Consider the following 21,398-nt stretch of genomic DNA (forward strand, 5'->3'; position numbering starts at 1 on the left):
AACAATCCAAAAAACAACTATTTCACCACGAGACGAGGCTAGATCTTACCTTGCTGCAGCAATTATCTATTCGACTCGCCTTGTCTAAATTGCGACAATTCGGTTTATCTGGCTTGCAAATAATACTCGTATGTACATCTCTGAATTGAATACTATTTGCTGCTTGTCAAAGGTACAAGCGTATAATTTTTTATTATGGTTTGATTGTATAATAAACGTTCTTACATTTACAGATAAGATTTCGTTCTGCTTATGGAAGATTCCTGTTGGAAAAGTTATGAATATCTCTCAACCGCTGTTAGGAATGGTGAAATAATCAAACTAAATCAAGTGATTGTCATCGGAACTGTCAAGCGCGATCCACACGTGGGAATGCCTGTACGCATCCGCAGGTATTTCACAGAACACCTGAGAAACGGATGAATCACGGTTTTCGCACGCGATACAGATTTCGTCTCGGTTAGTCCCCCGATCCCCAATCCATGCACGCAAATGGAATTGGAATACTCGCTTACTCCAAGAGCCAAAGCCAGCCCAGCCTCCTCTGCAGAATGCAAGCGGGTTTCATTTAGTGGGTAAACAGACAAACAGGTTATGCCTCCAATAAGACCAGACCTGAACGAACCGAGAGCAGAGGAGAGCCGAGCCGAGCCGAGCAGAGCAGAGCAGAGTCGTCTATCCGAGTCTATCTAATCTACCTAATCTGCATGGGGGGACTATAATCACTTGTCGAACTGTTTTTGTTTGGCTTGAAACTGTTTACCAGTCAGGACCGAACCAGGAATGAGTATTGCTCCCCCAATTGGAGCGCGTCCGTCGCGACGGCGGTTGCCAGGGGGAGCACCGATTAAATTATACGATCGTGTTTATTGCGGTCTCCGATGCCGATGCCGACCCGAGATCTGAAACCGAGCTGTCGTCGCAACCAATTGACTGGGACTCTTCCAGTTCAAATCGCGCGCTCGCTGACTCCAGACGCCAGCCTCTACCCTGCTCTTGCACTTGAACAAGTGATAGTCTGGCACGGAGCATACAATACCATAGCATACCATACCAAACTCGTGCCAAAGATACAGAACGTGAAACGAACCGACGCGTCCCGTCTAATCAGTCTGTCGTTGATTGCCGTCCGAAAAATCGGCACGTGCTGCGTAAGTGTCCAAATTGGGGAATGAAATCTCTGAGGAGTGTGTACAATCTGGGGAACCCATATATATGTACATAGATCTGTCCAGAGTATTGAGTCTAGAGTATAGAGAAGAGTGTAAGGCTGTGCGCGGAGATCGACAATTGTCAATTGAGAATCGTAATGAACGAGAAAATATCCCACTTTCCAATTGTTGTTAATTTATTAATATATGGTTGCTTTTTCATTTGCGCAATCAGACTAATTTCCTTAAATTGACTTGGGAAAATGGTTTTTACTTTTTGATCAGTGCTTGCACATTGCGGGTTCGATCTGTGCTCGTGTTTCGCATATATCAATATGCATATTCAATATGAATAAATAAACTAATACATAAATAAATAAGTAATTACAGAACTTACCCAAGTATTTCTACGTCTTAAAAAGATGCAACAATTGAACAATAAAAGTTATCTGTTCAAATAAATACCTATTATTTTCGGATATATTCAATATAAAACTTATCAGTTTTCGTTTCAAATGAAAGTGTCATTGAAGTGGAGGAGCATATAAAGTCGTTGACAAGATATTTCTTTTTTACAAAAGACTTGGAGACTAACCACCGAGACCTTTTGAAATGACCAGCCAATGCCATGAATATTATTGTTGCAATAAACCTTAAATTAGTTAGACTTTACAGTGGCATTTATTGCTCGTTTGGCAATCAGCTCGAGAAGATTTTGAGGTATACATACAGATACATTGGCGGGTCACTGAACCAAATACTGATTGTTTTATTGTTAAAATCCAACCTAGAAAATATTCCTTGTTTCAAACCAACAACAAATAGGTGTTTGTTAGCCTTGTTTAACTACGACCCAATCCTCTTGCTTACAGGTTTAATTTGAAAAAGTCCCAAACAACAAAATGGATCTCAAAGCAACGAAAAAGGAGGAATCGCATCTGCCTCAAGTGGGAGATTTCCTGGCACAGGATGGATCTGTCCAGCAAAAGGCAGAAAAGAAGTACAACTACCTGGATATGGTAAGAGCCCCCGAATGCAATCAGCATGCAAATGGAATATCGTTCAATATCGAGCTTGTTCTCCTCCGATCTGCAGTTTAGATACTCCACCAGGTTCGAGCGAGTGCTGATCGGGTTCAGCATCGTGGTGGCTGCCGTCGCATCGGCATTTATTCCCTTCTTCATGATCATCTACGGAGAGTTCACGTCCCTGCTTGTTGACCGCACAGTGAGAGTGGGCACCTCCTCGCCCACATTCGCGCTGGCAATGTTCGGAGGCGGAAAGCGACTGTAAGTCTTGAGAAGAGGAGAGTACTCCGTCCCCAGGAGTAGTCCTAATCTAGCTTAAATCTATTGCAGGACGAACGCCAGCAAGGAGGAGAATCAGCAGGCGATCATCGATGACTCCATCGCCTTCGGTGTAGGAAGTCTTGTGGGATCGGTCGCCATGTTCGTGCTCATCACCCTAGCCGTTGACATTTCCAATCGTGTGGCGCTAAACCAGATCGTTCGCATCCGCAAGGTGTTCCTGGAGGCCATGCTGCGGCAGGACATTACGTGGTACGACACCACCTCCGGTACCAACTTCGCCAGCAAGATGACAGAGTAAGTTGAATCGCATCCGAATGAAGTTGATCCCAGCCAAGCTGACCGCTGACTGACTGTTCTGCAGGGATCTGGACAAGCTGAAGGAGGGAATCGGCGAGAAGGTGGTGATAGTCACCTTTCTGTTCATGACATTCGTCGTCGGCATCGTTGCTTCGTTCTGCTACGGCTGGGGCCTCACACTGGTGATTGTCGGGTGCTGTCCCTTGATCATCATCGCCGGCACAGTGGTGGGCAAGATGCAGGGCACCCTAGCCGAAAAAGAGCTCAAGGCCTACTCGAACGCCAGCGATGTGGCCGAGGAGGTGTTTAGCGGAATTCGCACCGTGTTCGCCTTTAGTGGGCAAAAGAAGGAGAAGGATCGTTTTGGCAAGCTACTGATCCCCGCCGAGGCCACAGGCCGCAAGAAGGGTCTCTACACGGGCCTGGGCAGTGCTGCCACCTGGCTGATTATCTACCTTTGCATAGCCCTGGCCGTTTGGTACGGATCGAAACTCATTCTGGAGGATCGCAACCTCGAGGACCGCCAGTACACACCTGCGGTCCTTGTCATCGTCCTGTTTGCTGTCATTATGGGAGCACAGAATCTCGGTTTCGCCTCGCCGCACGTCGACTCGATGGCAATGGCCACTGCCGCTGGACAAAACCTATTCAGCATCATCGATCGCCAGTCCCAGATCGATCCCATGGTCGAGGTGGGGGCTAAGCCAGACAGCATCACGGGACGCATCCGCTTCGAGAACATTCACTTCCGCTATCCCGCCCGACCAGATGTCGAAATCCTCAAGGGCCTGACCGTGGACGTGGAGCCGGGCCAGACGGTGGCCTTCGTCGGTGCATCGGGCTGCGGCAAGAGCACGATGATCCAGCTGATGCAGCGGTTCTACGACCCCGAGCAGGGGAGCGTCAAACTGGATGGACGGGATCTGCGCTCTTTGAATGTTGGCTGGCTGCGCTCGCAGATCGGCATCGTTGGCCAGGAACCGGTTCTGTTTGCCACCACCATCGGCGAGAACATCCGCTATTCCAACCCGGAAGCCACACAGGCGGACATAGAGCGGGCGGCACGTGCCGCCAACTGTCACGATTTCATCAGCAAACTGCCCAAGGGTTACGACACCCATGTGGGCGAGAAGGGCGCCCAGATCTCGGGCGGGCAGAAGCAACGCATCGCCATTGCCCGAGCGCTGGTGCGGAAGCCGAAGATTCTGCTCCTGGACGAGGCAACGTCCGCCCTGGATCCCACATCCGAGAAACGGGTGCAGAGCGCCCTGGAGCTGGCCAGCCAAGGACCCACAACTCTGGTGGTGGCCCATCGCCTGTCGACCATCACGAATGCCGACAAGATCGTGTTCGTTAAGAACGGAGTGGTGGCCGAGCAGGGCACCCATGAGGAGCTCATGCAGCAACGTGGCCTGTACTGTGAGCTGGTGAACATTACCCGGCGGAAGGAGACCACGGAGGAGGAGGAGACCGGAGATAGAGCGCTCCAAAAGGCACAGAACCTCTCCGAAGAGGAGGAGGATGACGAAACCGAGGATGATGAGCCAGAACTGGAAGCGGGCACCAGCAGGGAAAGTGGATTCAGCCGCGCCGGCACCCGTCGCAAACGTAAGTTAACGAACTAGTGATGCGGGAGCCCAAAGGATAGCCATCAGCCGTCTTTCCATTTTGCAGGTCGCTCGCAGCGTCGCAGCAAGAAGCAGAAACCGGAGGCTCCCAAGTTTTCCTTCACGCAGCTGATGAGGCTGAATGCCCCCGAGTGGCGCTTCATTGCGGTCGGGTGCATTGCCTCAGTTTTGCATGGAGCAACCTTCCCGCTGTGGGGTCTTTTCTTCGGCGACTTCTTCGGGGTGCTCGCCAACGGAGACGACGACGTGGTACGTGCCGAGGTCATCAACATATCGTGCATCTTCATCGGGATCGGCGTGCTGGCTGGACTGGGGACCATGCTTCAGACCCACATGTTTACTACGGCGGGCGTGAAGATGACTACCAGGCTGCGGAACATGGCTTTCGGCACAATTGTGTCCCAGGACATTGCCTACTTCGACGATGAGCGGAACTCGGTGGGTGCGCTGTGCTCCCGCCTGGCCAGTGACTGCTCCAACGTACAGGGGGTAAGTTAGCAGAGTACGTGGTGTGTCTGGCGAATCCTGCTAATCCTCCCAATCCTCACGTGGTTACAGGCTACCGGTGCTCGCGTTGGAGTCATGCTGCAAGCCGTCTCCACTTTGGGCATCGGCATGGTCGTAGGTTTTGTCTTCTCTTGGCAACAGACGCTTCTCACGCTGGTCACCCTGCCGCTTGTCTGCCTGTCGGTGTACCTGGAGGGTCGCTTCATCATGAAGAGCGCCCAGTCAGCCAAGGCGGCCGTCGAGGAGGCTTCGCAGGTGGCTGTGGAGGCGATAACCAACATTCGGACTGTGAACGGACTAAACCTGGAGCGTCGCATCCTGGAAACCTACGTCCAACAGATCGACAACGTGGATGTTGCCTGTCGTCGCAAGGTTCGTTTCCGTGGAGTGGTCTTTGCGCTGGGACAGGCGGCTCCCTTCCTGGCCTATGGCATATCCATGTACTACGGTGGACTGCTCGTGGCCGATGAGGCTATCAATTATGAGGACATTATCAAGGTGGCGGAAGCCTTGATCTTCGGCTCTTGGATGCTGGGCCAGGCGTTGGCCTATGCCCCGAACGTGAACGATGCCATCCTTTCCGCTGGCCGCCTAATGGAGCTGTTTAAGAGCAACTCCACTCAACCCAATCCGCCAGAGAACCCCTACAACACCGTGGAGGTGAGTTCCTTCCGACCCATTACCTTTTTCATGGGTTCTGACATCTGGTTTTGTTGTTATTCTAGAAATCTGAGGGCGACATTGTGTACGAGAACGTGGGCTTTGAGTATCCGACCCGGAAGGGGACTCCCATACTGCAGAACTTGAATCTCTCCATCAAGAAGTCGACGACTGTGGCTCTTGTAGGTCCGTCAGGTTCTGGCAAATCGACCTGCGTGCAGCTGCTGCTCCGCTATTATGATCCCGTCTCCGGATCGGTGAATCTCAGTGGAGTGCCGAGCACAGACTTCCCTCTGGACACGCTGCGCTCCAAGCTGGGGCTGGTCTCGCAGGAGCCCGTGCTCTTCGACCGCACTATTGCCGAGAACATTGCGTACGGGAACAACTTCCGGGACGAGGTCTCCATGCAGGAGATCATCGAAGCGGCCAAAAAGTCCAACATCCACAACTTTGTCAGCTCTTTGCCGCAGGGTTACGAGACGCGGCTTGGCAAGTCGTCGCAGCTCTCTGGAGGCCAGAAGCAGCGCATTGCCATTGCCCGGGCTCTGGTGAGAAATCCCAAGATTCTGATACTTGACGAGGCCACATCTGCTCTGGATCTGGAGAGCGAGAAGGTTGTTCAGCAGGCCCTGGACGAGGCTCGTTCTGGACGTACCTGCCTCACGATTGCCCATCGCCTAACCACAGTTCGGAACGCGGACCTGATCTGCGTCCTCAAGAGAGGTGTGGTCGTTGAGCATGGTACGCATGAAGAGCTAATGGCTTTAAATCGCATATACGCCAATCTCTACCTGATGCAGCAGGTGGCGGGATAAAACACACCCATCGGCATTATTTAGTGTGTAAATTAGAGTAATAGGAAATTAGATACGAATAAAATAAATAAACACATATGTTACGACATAGACTTTCTGGTCTTGTGCACGCCAAGGTGTAAAAATATTTAGGTCAATATCACATTGTTGTTGTTATCCCATACACGAAATGGGATGTTCCTTTGATGGACCTTTTTCAGTCATACTTGAAGTAAGCTTTACCGTGCTAGTAGGCCCTTGAATATTTGTATCTCTCACTGAAAACACAATTCACTCAACGGATGAAGCGTTGAAGTCATCGGCACACGAATACGCCAACATGCACATTCAAGGACATCCATTAGGACAGTGGTACAGGACGAAGACAGCACCCATCACGCCAGCAACTTCTGGCCTTGCTAACAATCCGGCAGTCGGTATGCTAAGTCATTCCTCATTGCAATATGTGGATAACACATCGAATGCTGGGGAATATGAGTGGGTCCATAGAAACCAGACGGCAATGGAATGCTCCGAAAACTGGGCGGAATACTATGGGTCAACCGAGAGGACAACTGATTCCAGACATTCGTACGATTTCAAAGTCCTGTCTCAAGAGTGCGAAAATATAATCAATCTCGGGTTGGTAGCGAGCAATAACCACTACCTGCAGCAAAGGAAGGAGCATGGTCCTGAAGCAGCTATCACTGGCCGGGTTGATCTTTCGGTCGAGCTGGACAAACTGAAGATTAACTCACATGAATTTCCTCAAGGCAATTCTATCCAGCGGCATCCATCCTTTCCTGAACCTGTCCTACAAGCTAATGATTCGGTTTGGGCGTTAAAGAATTCGTTATTGCACAATGTGGAAAATACATCGAGGGCTGAGGGATATTACTGGACCCAGAGTAACATGGCGGCAATGGATGGCCCGGAAAACTGGGTGAACAGCGATTTGATATGCAATGAGAGAACCGTTTCCAGAAATCCCTACAATTTCAATGAACTGACTCAAAAGTGCCAAAATCTAAATAGCGGAAATGGCTCTTCGGATAATGTAAAAGTCAATGAACTTTCCAGCTATTTTGACGACATTGTCCATATTCCCAAGAATATGACGGAATGGGCTGATCGAATGTACAGTTGAATGTATGCCGGAGGATTGATTGTGTCTTATGTCTTAGAATAAGAGGGCATGGGAATGTGCATTTTAGATTCAAATTTATTTTTTAAACTTGCTGGGAAGGGGGGGGGGGGTGTGGATCGTTTAAAATATATATTTGTGTCATTTGCTTGCACCTAATTAAATATATTATAAATTATACAATGCAACTTATTTAGAATTTAGTGTCAATGGTAGATCAAAATTTCTCCCTACCTGCTTTAATTGTGCCATGCACAAAACGACTATCGATATATCGATTATTTCTATGCAATGTGTTATATTCCAACTCAGCTGCAGCTGTTTAATTTTTTGTTGACGTTGTGGATACGCGTAAATTATATCTTAAATAGTTAAACTTGAATATATAACTAGCAAAAAAGAGAAAGAGAACAATGTCGGCGGTGGCCTATGAGCTGCTGTCCACAACGGCGGTGATCAGCACCGTATTTCAGTTTCTGTCCGGCGCGTAAGTATTTCCAATTTATGTATATGTTTTTGAAGCAATTAGAACTAACGATTTGTTTTCATGTAGCATGATATGCCGCAAGTACATACAGAAGAAGAGCACTGGCGACTCTTCCGGAGTTCCATTCATTTGCGGCTTCTTATCGTAAGTATAAACTGTCGACGTTGCCGTTGCCGGCCACATGGCTCGACATCCTATGATAAATTTGAATTGGTTGCGGTTGTCGTTGTCGGGCAAGAGTTGATTGTGTTCGTGGAACACGTCAAGAGATACATTGTCTACAGGGTTGGATGCACCTGATGAACGCTTTCACGCCTTTAAAAATTTAAATAAATGCCATTTGTTTTAACAGCTGTAGCTTTTGGCTGCGTTACGGCGTGCTAACCGAAGAGCAGAGCATTGTTTTGGTCAACATAATTGGATCAACACTCTTTCTGATATACACGCTGATCTACTATGTCTTCACTGTGAACAAACGTGCCTTCGTTAGGCAATTTGCATTCGTTCTTGCCGTACTGATTGCAGTCGTCGTATATACCAATCGTCTGGAAGACCAGCGCGACGAAATGATACGCATTACAGGTATAAAAGGTATCCGAACCTATGATTACATTAATCAAATACAATTTTTCTTTTTCAGGAATTTTCTGCTGTATTGTCACCGTGTGTTTCTTTGCTGCCCCCCTGGCCACTCTGCTGCACGTCATTCGGGCGAAAAACTCTGAGAGCCTACCACTGCCCCTTATAGCCACATCCTTCTTGGTCAGCCTGCAGTGGCTAATCTACGGCATTCTCATATCGGACTCGTTTATCCAGGTGCCTATTTTCGCATGATTCCCCAGACATATATTATGAACTGCAAACATCTACTTTATTTTAGATACCCAACTTTCTCGGCTGCCTCTTGTCCATGCTGCAGCTGAGTCTGTTCGTGGTGTACCCGCCACGCAGCTACTCTGGGCAGGGCTATAAGCTAGTCGAGCAGGCTGTGCCATTTTAGAGACTAAGTGGATGTGGGTTATATGGAAATGCGGCTCTGGCATAAGAGCACGTCTCATGCAGGATATACATATGTATGTATATTTTAATATACGGGAAGTATAGCGGGGCGGATATGCTGCTTGCTTATTTACTATAGACATATGTACGTAATAGTGATTGTATATTTTAAAGTATTTATTAAATTATTTTTCTCAAAAGTGTGTACTTACATCACTATGCTGATCTTTGGCGCCCATCAGGATTTATCCTGTACATGTCCTTGCTTAAAGAATAAAACGCTGTAATGTTTTCGAAAAAAGTTATATATGTATGTGTTATAGAGCAATCTAATTTAACAACTTGATTGTAAGTTGATTCCCCGAACATTGTCCTTGAAGGAAATCTGACTCCAAGCGATCATCAATCTTGGTTCAAGCGATCTCCCGATTACAAGGAGGCGTGACACGCCCAGATCGGACAAGAAAAAGCGGGGCTATAGCGATATAATTAATAATTAGTTCATGAAATTGCCGACGATCGGTCGGAGCGCCGGTATCCAGACAGCCGGAATGTGTGCAATCAGTAATATAATATAATAATATATAATATACTTTAAAACACATACGCCATTCACCGAAAAATATGTATGTAAATACAGGCAGAAATCCATGTGTAAAAAATCAACCCACTATAGCCATAATTTTTTTACTAACTGAACTATTTTGCGCTTCCGAAACATACGACGATCGGCTAATTTTTCAACCATAATATTGATGGTACTATAGCACTATCGTTTCTTTTACCAACTCTATGAGGAATTATTATTATTATAATAATAATTAATAATATATATATTATATTATATATAATATTATAATAATATATATATTACTATTATTATTATTAATTTTTATTATTATTATTATTTTCGCTCTCAAATCGTGCTTACGTGCATAATTTATTCCAATGGATTGCATTTAAATCCTTGTCGCGCATTTCAAACAATTTCTATTTGGCGCGCACCACTCGTCTCTTTTTGTTCTCTTCAAATCGGTTAAGGCTCTAAGAAAATTTTGTGGGCGAGGACGATTAACCCATTGTAGGCCGAGGGGGTATTTTAATATTCCACCGAAAATAATGAAAATTAAATCATGTTAGCGCAGCTCAGATGAAAGAAATCGTGATTTTTTTAAGTTCAGAAGAAAGATGGCATGGATCTACAAGAAGAATTTACCATCAGTAACATTTTCCGCCATTTACCTCAAGTCGTTGAACTGTTTAAATATAGGGGGGTTATGTGGGCTATACCGATTGTCGATTTATTATCGACTAATCGTATGACGAATCACCGTGTTCTTTTGTTGAAATATCCGTATTTAATATTAAAATTCGAATCTCGCCATTCAAAATGATGCAGGAACAAAGTCCTGACCTGTACGAGGAGGTGAAGCTCCATCGCAATGCCCGCGAGCGTGAGAGGTACGACAACATGGCGGATTTGTACGCCATTATAAACACAATCCAGCAGCTGGAGAAGGCCTACATTCGGGACTGCATTACACCGCAGGAGTACACGGCTGCGTGCTCCAAGTACTTGGTACAGTACAAGATTGCCTTCAAGCAGGTGCAGTGCGACGAGTTCCCCACAGTGGAGACGTTCGTCAAGAAGTTCCGTCTGGACTGCCCAGCAGCGCTGGAGCGCATTCGGGAGGATCGCCCCATCACCATACGCGACGACAAGGGAAACACATCCAAGTGCATAGCCGAGATTGTCTCCCTGTTCATAACGATTATGGACAAGCTGCGTCTACAGATCAACACCATGGACGCCCTGCAGCCCGATGTGAAGGACCTGGCTGACAACATGAATCGCCTGTCCCTTATTCCCGAAGACTTTGATGCTAAACAAAAGGTTGACAAGTGGCTGGGCAGCTTGAACGAAATGCAGGCATCGGATGAGCTGACCGAGGGTCAAGTGCGTCAGTTCCTTTTCGACTTGGAGTCGGCCTACGCGGACTTCAACAAACTGTTGCACAGCCAGTAGTCGGGTCGTTAGCCATTGTTTGTTTCTTAGCCTAAAAATGTATCTCTAAACGTAAAATAAATTAATATTTTATATTCCACATTAAAACGTGTTTATTCGTGTATAAAAGCTCTGTGGTCTTTATTCCATTCCAGATAAACAAAAATGGGTAAAAGATTTGCATTTGTTTGGATTTAATCGTATCTTCTTTTTTGTATTTAGTTTAAATATTAAGGTTATAATTATACATATAAGTTTAAACCGATTACAATAATTGTTGTTTGTTTTGTTTTCTTTCGCTTTATCTTTATCATCCACGTAATGTTTGTTGTTTTGTTTTAGTTCTCTTTAATATATATACTCGTAGTTTTTAATTTACTCTTCTGCTGTTCTGCTTTCTGTTCGGTTTCTGCTCTGTTCTGTTCTGTTTCCTCTTACGCACCTAATCTGTTACATCGCTTTACGCCTTTAATAATTAATAATTGTTACTCTTTATCTTTGTAGATTTATTTGTATGCAATGTGAAAATGGTACTTGGTATATTTATGCGGATGTTGCTGTATGTTTCTTGTTTGTTTGTTTGTATGTATGTATGTGGCATTCATGCGTGTACACGTCCGTGAGAGTAGCATCCTAGATGCACCTGTGCCACACATCCTCTCTCTGTGCTCCTGTTTAGGGTATGGTATGGGCGTTGGTTGGGGGCATGGGCATGCTGAAGGAGGAGGCGTGGCCTTTTTCGGTGCGCTCGTAGTAAAAACGTTTCTTATTAAGTAAAGTATGATCGCTTATCTTCGTATATTAGATAGTCATCGTCCGATGAAGACGACGACTCCTCGCTCGCCTCTTCAACAGCGTGTGTTTGTGGTTGTGTGTGTGTGTGTTTGGGGTGTGGATTGGGCTTCTGTCTGCTAAGATTGTGACTGCTCCTCGAACAGCATTAATAAATGACTGGGCGTGGTGGCTGATGCTGGGTCGTGGTTGTGTTGGCGTCGTCTGTGGCGACTCCAGTTGCGGCGGTGGCTTCTGTAGTGGTCACTATTTCTGCTGTCATTGTATTGGTTACGGACAACGCTTCCGAATTGCTGATACTGTAGTTGTAGCTGTGATTGTTCTTGTAAATGTGTATGGGCGTGGTGCGGAGGCTATAAAATTCGCTCGCTAGGCAGGCGGCAGGCTGCAGAGCGATCTGCCAGATTGTGTTCTCCGGAAGCTAGTTCTGTCCGGTCCAGTACGAGGGCGAGTAGCCCTGCTTGCCGGCCGACTTAGACTGACTGCTCGACTGCTGGCGCTGCCCGGCGCTGTTCGAGTCCTGCAACAGAATGGGAGGATCAGTAATAAAGCAAAAAAAGCAACAGGTTTTCGATTCCCTGTTCCCAGAAGAACAGTGCTCCCTCTTCCGGTCTCCACTTAGCTTAGCCATCGATACACAATTGTTAACATACATATAGAGTACACATATAGTATATCACTTATTTACACAGCAGATATGGTATGGTCATGAGAGATGATTCTGATTCTGATTAAAGTAGAGCCTTTCGATAACTGATTTCCTTTTGATTTCATTTTGAGTTTTCTCAGCTACGAGTTGGCGTCGTTTCTATGGAGGAGGATTCATGCAGACTACAGAATAAATGAGTCGATGTGGGTGGAGACAACAAGTCGATGGGATGGGATGGGATGGTATGGGATGGCACGGCATGTGGGGGTTAGATACGAGTTGTAGTGCGTGTTTACCAGAAATTAAGCAACTTTTACACATGATTTACAACAAAGGAACTTACCCGGCGGGATGAGCTATGAATCCTGCCGTCCATCTAGTTGTCCCATAAAAAAATCAAAAGAAATTATAAAGAAAGGTCATACAATATAACAATTTCATGCATTTTAGAATTCTCTTCTCACTCTCTCTGTCTCTGGCACTTGCTACCCAACAACCAACCCAATGGATGTGGCTGATGAGATATACTCAATTCCGTGTTCTATGGAGTCTACACTCCTTTGAGACTAATACCGAGCAAAATTTCATCAAAATACAAAATACCAAAATCAGAAAATGCATGAAATGTGTTTGGGTTAGTCACGAATACGCGATTAGATTAAAGGAAAAGAAAGGAAAAATAAAAAACAACAAACGTTTGGTTAAGAAAATATAAAGAAAATGTTCAATTTACACACACGTGGATGGATGCATAAAAGAATTACAAAATGATAGTGGGATTGGAGTAGTGAGTAATGTTGGTTAGTCTTTGGGCTTACAAAAGTGTTCAGTGTACGTTTATTTTGTTAGAGATTCTAGAGATTTAAAATTTCCTTCTTCCGTTCTACAGAGGGAAACGTGCGGAATAAAACTGCAAACTGTATGATGCAAACTAAAAATAAATATAAAACCAAAACCAAACCAAACCAATATTAAAGTGTCTACGAGAGAGTGCGTGTGTGCCGCCGAGAGAGTAACGTAAAGCGCATATTTAATATTAACTCAAGCAAATGGATTGTTGATTGTGTTTGATTGATGGGCTGTATTTGGTCTAGAGCTCAATGGAGGCCCCCCTCTGACAGGTCAAGCAGTCGGCCATGAATGATATTCCGCAGACATGATCTTGAAGGCTGTCGGACAGCTCTGGCTGGCCCTCGTCCCCAACAATGAAGTTGATCTATGTGAGTGCCACCATCGTCATAGTGCGGATCCCTCCAAATCTCAAGGATGTGATTCTCGCAGCCTCCTCGTACCACAATCACTTCTTCCGTTTCTGACCCTACCTGGTGTATGGGCTGATGTATCATATTGTGGTGTCCGGCTGCTGGCATCGGCAAGTACATGCCGTACGGCTGGGCCGAGGTACCGCCCGCTGTCTGCGTGTTGGCCATGTTGAACGGTGGCGGTGTGCCCGAGTGGAAACTCTGCTTATCATACGACTGTAGGGGAAAATGGAGAATCGCAAACGGGTGTTAGAGCGACTAGGATGACTGGCCAAGCTGTACGTACATTAACCTTGTTCAGCGCCACGTGGCCCTTGCCGTACATCGATGAGGTCAGGTCAGAGGCAGTGCCCGCCTGCGGCTGGTTGGAAACCGTCTGGGTTTTCGTTTGTTGATTCACGCTCGTCGAGTAGCCGCCCTTGCTGTAATCCTGTGTGGTCTGTGAGAGGGTGTCGTAGTTGGTTGAGCCGTAGCCCGCGCTGTACGATGGCTTCGGGAACTGTCCACCGGATGCCGTGTTTGCCGTCGGTATTTGTTGCTGTTCAAAAATAACATTGGATACATTAGGACATATATGGAGAAATATATTCAAGGTATTACTGGATAAATGGCAGGTGTGCCGTACTGGAAACCACCAGGCATCACATTGCCACCATAGAAATAGGCATAAGGAACATTCAGCATGGGTGCACTTGAGCCCGCCTGTTGAGACATTGTGCTAGACACCTGCAAGGCAAAGATATTGACCGACATTAAGCTACTATTCCCGCATTCGCGTCTAACTTGCGACAGAACTAAGGACTCACGTTGCTTACTGGACTGGAGTTATTGTCGGTGCGGGCAAAGCGTCCGTCAGTCATGGTTGAGTACGCCACAGATCCGAGATTGTCGCGTCCCGCTCCCAGGCTGGTTGGCGTGTAGTTCAGATCGTAATATCCCTGCTGCAATCGACACAAAACACACACAAAATTAGCTGGCCGTCGAGGCTGAGTAGGAGAGTCGAGTCTATTTAAGGGGCCCGATGGCCGATGACGCGACGCAGCTTTACCAGACTTTTGTGCAATTGGATCAGGATCAAATCCGTGAAATCTGTATAGTTTGGCAAAGCTGTGTGCGGGTCGGACCGGCTCAAAGCGCATTTGAATGTAAATGGAAATGAAAAAAAAAAAATATGATGTGTTGTTAAATGCTTAAATTATTCATATGGAAAATATAAATATACATATATGAGAGAGCAGGTTAGGAGCGTGGAGTGGAGTGGCGAGAGGATGCGGTTGCGAGATTAGTAAGAAGAAAACAAAACCCAAATTAAAGCAATTAAATATTTTTACTTTATTTATTAAATTTTTTTTTTTTAATTTACATGAGATTTTTTGTTCATTTTTGGCATGATTGATTTGATTGTTATGTGGAGTACGAGTAAAAAGCAAAGAAAATGGATGACAAGGAAGAACAAAAGCAAAAGAGCCAGGATTTTCTGGATTTATGAATATTTTTCCGAATGAGATAAGTTGGGAGATGAAGGGAGTGTGGAAGCGGATATGGTATGACAAATATTTAAATAAAGTGCAAAAGAAATCGTGATGATATATACACATTACACAGACAAAATAGACATAGACAATAGATATAGACACAGACATCGTTCAAATGCTACATGTTACAATGCACACTGAGGAGAGGATCGGATCAGATCGGATCGGATCTGTTAGAAGTAGAACGAGAGCTAGAGCCGGAGCCAGAGCCCCTGCGGCTAGAGGCGAAGCTGCTGGGATGCGCGGGAGCCGTTTATCTTGATCATGAATATACAATACGATGAGTAGTAGTAGTAGTAGTAGTTCTTATTATATCGTACGAGTGGAGTGAATGGAATTTGGACTGTGGCTTATGCGGATGCGGATACGGATACGGATACAATTGATTGATTATTGATATTGATATTAGAGTCGATTCGATTCGATTCGATGGATTGTTTACATTGGTTTGTTGTTGGTTTTGGTTTGGTTTTTGCTTTTGCTTTTCTCCATGAACTCACCACATGTGGCACTCTCTGTTGCATCATTTGTAATTCCTCGTAGGAATAAACTGGTTGCTGATAGTATGGCAATCCAGTCTGAATATATTGACTAACCATTTGGATGTTGGTGGGCACCAAGCCGCTGCCGCTGCCACCGCCACCACCACTACCAGCACCAGAACCAGCGCCGCCGCCACTGCCGGTGCTTGCGCCTCCGACGCCACCAGCTGTTGTGGCGCCACCGCCAACGCCAACGCCGCTGCCGCTGCTGTTACTGCTGCTGCTATTCTTGTTGGTCAGCGAGGCCAGCACTGCTGCGGTGCCGGCAGCTGTTTGGGCAGCGACCGCCGCTCCTCCCACCGAGCCGGCATTGTTGTTGTTCACATTCACACCGACGCTGGACGCACTACCGCTGCCACCGGCCACGCCCACGCCGCCGCTACTTACGCCGCTCTGGCTAACGCCTCCTCCAGCCACATTGCCGCTGGTCACGCCCGCCGTCACGTTGCTGTTGGAGCTGCTGCCGCTCACATTGTTATCTGCGGAAGAACAAAACAAGAGAATACATCACGTGCTGCCGAGGGACAATCATCCCCACTGCCGTTGCACTCACTGTTCGACACAGACGCCTGGTTAACCCCTGGCTGCCCACTCACGGCTCCTGCCGCTCCGTTGCCCGTGCTGCCGCTGCTGCTACTCACGCCGCTGCTCGTCGACACACTGAAAACAGGCAATTCAAAAACAATGCATTGATTAATCTGTGAACCGGGGAACTCCAAACGGCAACAGCTTGTTCTGTATCCTGTCGGGTTTTAGTAAGCGAACTGAGGATCACCAGCATGCGGGGATGGGCAACATACCTGTCGTAGTGCGCGGCGCCGCTGGCTGTAGAGGCATCCTTGAGTTTGGCGCTGGTACCAAAGCTGGCGTACTGCGAAGACGCGTTGCTCGCGCTGCCAGCAAACCTGAATGGGCGATTGGCGATTGGGAGGAGTCGGGGCAGAACAAAACGAAGGAGCACGTGTTAAAATATTGGAGCAGGAGGGGGATAGAGAGAGGAGAGCAGCATTCCCATACATACCCGCTACTGTTGCCATAGACACTCTGGCTGGACTGGTAAGCGCTTTGTGGCGTCGAGTATCCCGATGTGAGATACGCGGAGCTGGCATTACCGCTACAGCATTGGACACGGGGCAGGGCAGGCAATGGCGGGTTGAGGCAGGTATTAGCAAATGAACAAACAGTGAACGTGTGTTAGGAGAAGAGAAAACAGAACAGAGCAACAGAACGGCATAAGTTGTTAGAAATCAACGGATGGCAACAAAGAAACCGACGGGGGCTGCTTACCTGGAGCTGTTCTGGCTGGCACTTCCGCCGACCGGAATGTTTTGCGTTGACGCTGACCCACTTCCGGGCACACCACTACCCACGGAAGGCTGCGTCCCGGCGACAGTCTGCTGCTGCTGGTAGGAGTTGACACTTGGCTGGTACGAGCCATACCCCTGCTGCTGGTAGCTGTTCGCCACCGACGACTGGACATTCGCATAGCTGGAGCTGCCGTAGCCCCCCTGCGCCGACGTCTGGTAGGCACTGTTCGCCTTACTGGCCGCACTGCTCTGGTACGCATTCTGATAGGCACTGCCCGCACTGCTTGCCTGCCCGTACGGATCGTTCTTGGTCAGTTGATCCAGGGCATTGCTGGCGACAGTCGAGTTAGCACTCTGCTGCTGTTGCTGCGCCGTTGAACGGGCCGCATAGCCGGCAGCACTTAAGGCATCACCCTGTTAATAAAATGATTGCGGATTAGATGTTCCATGGGGTTCCATGGGCCCAAGGCGGGCATGACTCACAATTTGAGAACTTTGCAGGCCCGCTGTCAGAGTCGACTGCTGCTGCTGCTGCTGCTGAGACTTGTTCTGATAGTCGTCCTGCTGCTGCTTCTGCTCGACGCTCGCGTTGAACTTCTCTGGCATGGAGTCGAAGCTGTCGTCCGTGCCAAAGTCCAGAGCACCGAATTGCACATCCAGGTAGCCAATGTTGTTCAGGGCATTGTCGCCGGGCATCTCTACCGCGGTCGCCGGGATCTTCGAGGGAGGCGGCAGCTTGACGCGTGCCCTCCTCACTTGCGTCTGCTGCTGCGACTGATCACCAGCTGTCGAGCCAAACACATTCGCATACGTGCTGGGGTACGGGCTACCACCCACGCCCCCACCGCCACCCACGCTCGTACTCGTCTGGGAGTAGGCGGTGGCAGAGCTTGGGGCATATCCAGCTGGCGTTGGCTGCACGGCAGTGGATCCGGGACTGACGCCCTGGCTGGCCAGGGAGTTGAAATACTGAGATTGCTCCACCGAAAGGGTAGCCGACGGCTTTATGGGAGTCGTCTGCTGAAGCTGTTGCTGCTGCTGGGCCTGCTGCACTAACGTGGCTGCTGCCGAGGCGGCGCTTGTGAATGTGTCTGATGCGGCGGATACGAAGGATGATGAAGCGCTGCCCCCACCACCAGCGGCAGTGCCTCCGCCGCTGCTGTGCTGCGTGCCCTGCGACTGCATCTGGGGCGGTGGATTGCTGACCGCGGCGCTGTACTGGAGGAGCGGCGTGGTGGCCGAGCCCAACAGCACTGACGGCGGTGTTGCCGGCGGCCCACTGCTACCACTGTTGTCCTCGCCACTTGTTCCAGCTGCGACCGACGATACCAGAGCACCCAGATGAGATCCTTGGGCCAGGACACTGCTGCCCAGATGATGCTCCAGTCCTGGCGGGGCCGAAAGCTCGCCCCCAGATCCAGTACTTGATGCTGCACCGGCACCTCCTCCGCTGACCACGGTGGCGGCCGTCTGTGTGGACAGATTGCTGGTGGTGAACACTTTGCTGTCCTTGAGGGAGCCCTCGTACTCCTCGTTGTTCCAGTCGCCCCAGGAATCGTCGTGGCCAGGCTGCTGTTTCTCGGCATTCTGCGCAATGGTGTTGTCCCAGAGCTCCACCTCGTGGTGGTCCTCGTTGGCATTACTACTGCGTCCTGCTCCAAAGCCACCGCTGCCACTGGTGCGATCTCCGCGTGGGCCACTGCTACGACCTCCCATGCGACCTCCTCCGCGTCCAGAGCGTGAAACGAAGCCGCCTCCGCGTCCACCACCGCCTCCGGGCGCACTTCGTCCGCCGTTGCGCTGGCCGCGATAGTTGTCGTTTGCCCGGTCATCACCACGTTCGCCGCCGCGTTCCCCACCGCCGCCGCGAGATTCCCGAGTGTTGCGCTCGTTCTCGCGGGTCTCTCTGCCGCGCCCTGGAGCCAGAGAAAACAGCATTAAATCGGGGGATGCGTGCGAGGAAAGTGTAAGATATACTTACATCCACGGCTGTCAGTGCCGCCGCGTCCGCCGCCGCGGTTCGAGCTGCGGTTCCGGGTATTTTCGCGCTTGTCCGCATTTGCATTGCCATCGGCCCACTCACCATCGCCAGCGGCACCATCGGCAGCAGTGCTTGCAGGCCTCTTCCGCTTCTTCTCGTACTTCGCAAAGGCGCCCTGCAAGGATTCAGATTCAGAGAGGGGATCTCTCCCATAGTGGCAGAATCGCTCACCTGAGGGAGCTCCTCGATCAAGAAGTTGGCTGCTGCTTCCAAGTCGTAGTCGCACTCGTTGAGGGCGCAACACACCTCCTCCTCGGAACGTTGAGTCATGGTCAGTAAGAGGGTAACCTTTTCGTTGATCTGTGGATCCTCTGTGGTGCTGTTGGTAATCTGGGCGATGCGCAACTGTTCCGTGGTGGCCTTGGGCTGGGCCTTCTCTGGTTTATCTGTCTTATTAGCGTCGCCTTTCCTGTTCGCTGCTGCATGTGGGGCTGCATCGTGGGCCGTGCCCCCGCCAACATTGGCGGAATTTGACTTTTTCTGGCTGCGACTGCTGCCGCCTCCTCCGCCACCGCCGCCTGAACGAGTTTGTGTGCTCATCTCTATGTACACTGTATATACAAATTAGCTGCAAGGGGCAGGAAATCAACAAGAACTTATTAGCTTTCCAGTCCAGAGAATCATCTTCAAAACCTAAATTTTCATCTAGCCAAATTTTACGAGTTGCAAAACAAGTGGCATAGGAAAAGCTAACAGAGAGATGATGAGAGCCGCCGACAGATGAGAGTTCAATGTACATTTAATCAAAGAGAATAAAAGAACGAAACCCACACACACACACACACACACACCTAAGCAAACATACGAGAGAGATATGAGAGAGCCGGAGCGAGAGAGCGACACGCACGCACAAACAAAGCAAGTATTCAGAAATAACAAAACTTTAATGCAAACCATTCAAGAGGGGGGGAGTGAAAAGAGGAAGTAATAGCAGCAATGCCATAGAGAAGACAGCGGCGGAGGGGTGTGTGTATTGGCAAAACAGGTAACGCAAAGTGAGCGTCGCGGGACGTTGGCGGGGTACGTGACCGAGACGCATCACAACGAAAAACGTCGTCCGCTTTTCTAATCGGTGGTGGCTTACGGTGGAGTATTTAGCCGGGGGGGTTGGACACACTAGAGAACGGTGCACAGACGACAATGGTAAATTCTGAGACCACTCCGATCCAGTGCACGACCCCGATACCAAGTGCATCTGAATCATTTAATTTTGTTGTCACCGCAGTTTTATCAAATCTCGTCATGAATAATGCCTTTTCATACATTATTCATATTCACATAAACACATACACACACACTTGTCCCCTCTGCCGCATACACTTTTTCACATGGGACATACATATGTATGTACATTTCGCACGTCCGCATACCGCCTCTCGCTCACTATTCTAAGTATAATGTATAGATTTATTTTGCTGGCCCCAGCATTTGGGAAGAGTAGACACAAATATTACTTGAATATGCCAATTGCCAGCTCGGGGCATAGACAAGAATTGATTTATAAAATTCTTGGCCTCCCCGCTTCGGTTTTCTGCTTTTTCTTTTGTGCTCGGATTTCTACAGCTGCCATAGCTGCATCCCTGTCGCACTAACTATCCTATCCCAAGTGCTTGGTGTTGCCAGGTGTGAGTGGTGGGCCCGGCGTGCAGCGGATGGGATATATTTATTTACCAATTGTTCGGATAAAGAATGTAATAATTTGCACAAGGTATTCGAGTAATTTACAGCAGTAAAATTGCATATTTGTGCGGAAACACACACTTTTTTAAACCAAATTTTGCAATTACACATCACTAGATATGCCGCGGCACTCGGCAACACTGAATACGAGGGCATTGAAACCGAATGAAGCGCACAAAGCGGAATAAAAAACCGGACAAAATGGTGTACACTGCGCTTGATATGAAATGTAATGCCAGTTTCCAATTAACTTGACTATTTCCAATAGCTTTCAAGATTGTGAATGCATTTTAAATAGATAAAATGCGAGCTCAGCTACAAATTATTAATAAGCAGCCCCGGCCATTGTCTAAAGTCTTGGCCATGTGCACACACTTCGACGCCATTTCTGCAAACATTATAGCCGACTCTCTCTCTCTTATGTAAACTTATGGCCACAGTAATTATATTGACGGCGACACTGCCGCTCCAGACAGCGGCGAGTATTGAATTTTCAACAAAGTTTTACGCTATAAAAATATGGACAAACACCAGGAAAACACTACACAGAGGCGGACAAGCACTTCAACTACACTTTAACATCTAATTCGAGAATTCATCACGCTACT

The 21,398-nt window shown here is 48.2% G+C and overlaps 4 protein-coding genes across 12 annotated transcripts; 3 read left to right on the forward strand and 1 right to left on the reverse strand.

Moving 5' to 3' along the window:
* The first annotated feature begins 943 nt into the window (after positions 1-943).
* Positions 944-6,456, forward strand: LOC108160700 (multidrug resistance protein homolog 49). Its single transcript, XM_017294855.2, has 8 exons — positions 944-1,151; positions 2,024-2,170; positions 2,247-2,440; positions 2,510-2,755; positions 2,823-4,366; positions 4,433-4,875; positions 4,945-5,553; positions 5,619-6,456. Exons 2-8 carry the CDS (start codon positions 2,054-2,056, stop codon positions 6,366-6,368), a joined length of 3,903 nt encoding a protein of 1,300 aa, XP_017150344.1. The 5' UTR covers positions 944-1,151; positions 2,024-2,053; the 3' UTR covers positions 6,369-6,456.
* Positions 6,457-7,785: 1,329 nt separating this feature from the next.
* Positions 7,786-9,278, forward strand: LOC117188100 (sugar transporter SWEET1). Its single transcript, XM_033391433.1, has 5 exons — positions 7,786-7,978; positions 8,045-8,122; positions 8,331-8,560; positions 8,619-8,794; positions 8,859-9,278. The coding sequence occupies exons 1-5, from the start codon at positions 7,905-7,907 to the stop codon at positions 8,976-8,978; spliced, it is 678 nt and encodes a 225-aa protein (XP_033247324.1). The 5' UTR covers positions 7,786-7,904; the 3' UTR covers positions 8,979-9,278.
* Positions 9,279-10,279: 1,001 nt separating this feature from the next.
* On the forward strand, positions 10,280-11,090 carry LOC108159441 (vacuolar protein sorting-associated protein 28 homolog). The gene has a single exon (XM_017292729.2). It carries the CDS (start codon positions 10,368-10,370, stop codon positions 11,001-11,003), a length of 636 nt encoding a protein of 211 aa, XP_017148218.1. The 5' UTR covers positions 10,280-10,367; the 3' UTR covers positions 11,004-11,090.
* Positions 11,091-11,159: 69 nt separating this feature from the next.
* On the reverse strand, positions 11,160-20,638 carry LOC108159440 (protein lingerer). Of its 9 annotated transcripts, none has more exons than XM_033390336.1 (15): positions 20,565-20,638; positions 19,282-19,678; positions 19,051-19,225; positions 17,553-18,985; positions 17,050-17,483; positions 16,784-16,864; positions 16,563-16,667; positions 16,316-16,422; positions 15,721-16,241; positions 14,492-14,626; positions 14,286-14,411; positions 13,972-14,223; positions 13,746-13,901; positions 12,767-12,799; positions 11,160-12,294 (listed from the first exon to the last, which is right to left on the reverse strand). In XM_033390336.1, the coding sequence occupies exons 2-15, from the start codon at positions 19,648-19,650 to the stop codon at positions 12,196-12,198; spliced, it is 4,026 nt and encodes a 1,341-aa protein (XP_033246227.1). In that variant the 5' UTR covers positions 19,651-19,678; positions 20,565-20,638; the 3' UTR covers positions 11,160-12,195. The 9 variants fall into 9 exon arrangements, with proteins under 9 accessions (XP_033246227.1, XP_033246230.1, XP_033246226.1 ...); XM_033390339.1 differs by having other exon boundaries at positions 15,817-16,241; positions 16,784-16,876; positions 20,565-20,637; XM_033390335.1 differs by having other exon boundaries at positions 13,978-14,223; positions 16,784-16,876; positions 20,565-20,636.
* Positions 20,639-21,398: the final 760 nt, after the last annotated feature.

The sequence above is a fragment of the Drosophila miranda genome, chromosome 3 (genome assembly GCF_003369915.1).
Source record: "Drosophila miranda strain MSH22 chromosome 3, D.miranda_PacBio2.1, whole genome shotgun sequence".
NCBI classification, from domain to species: Eukaryota; Metazoa; Arthropoda; class Insecta; order Diptera; family Drosophilidae; genus Drosophila; species Drosophila miranda.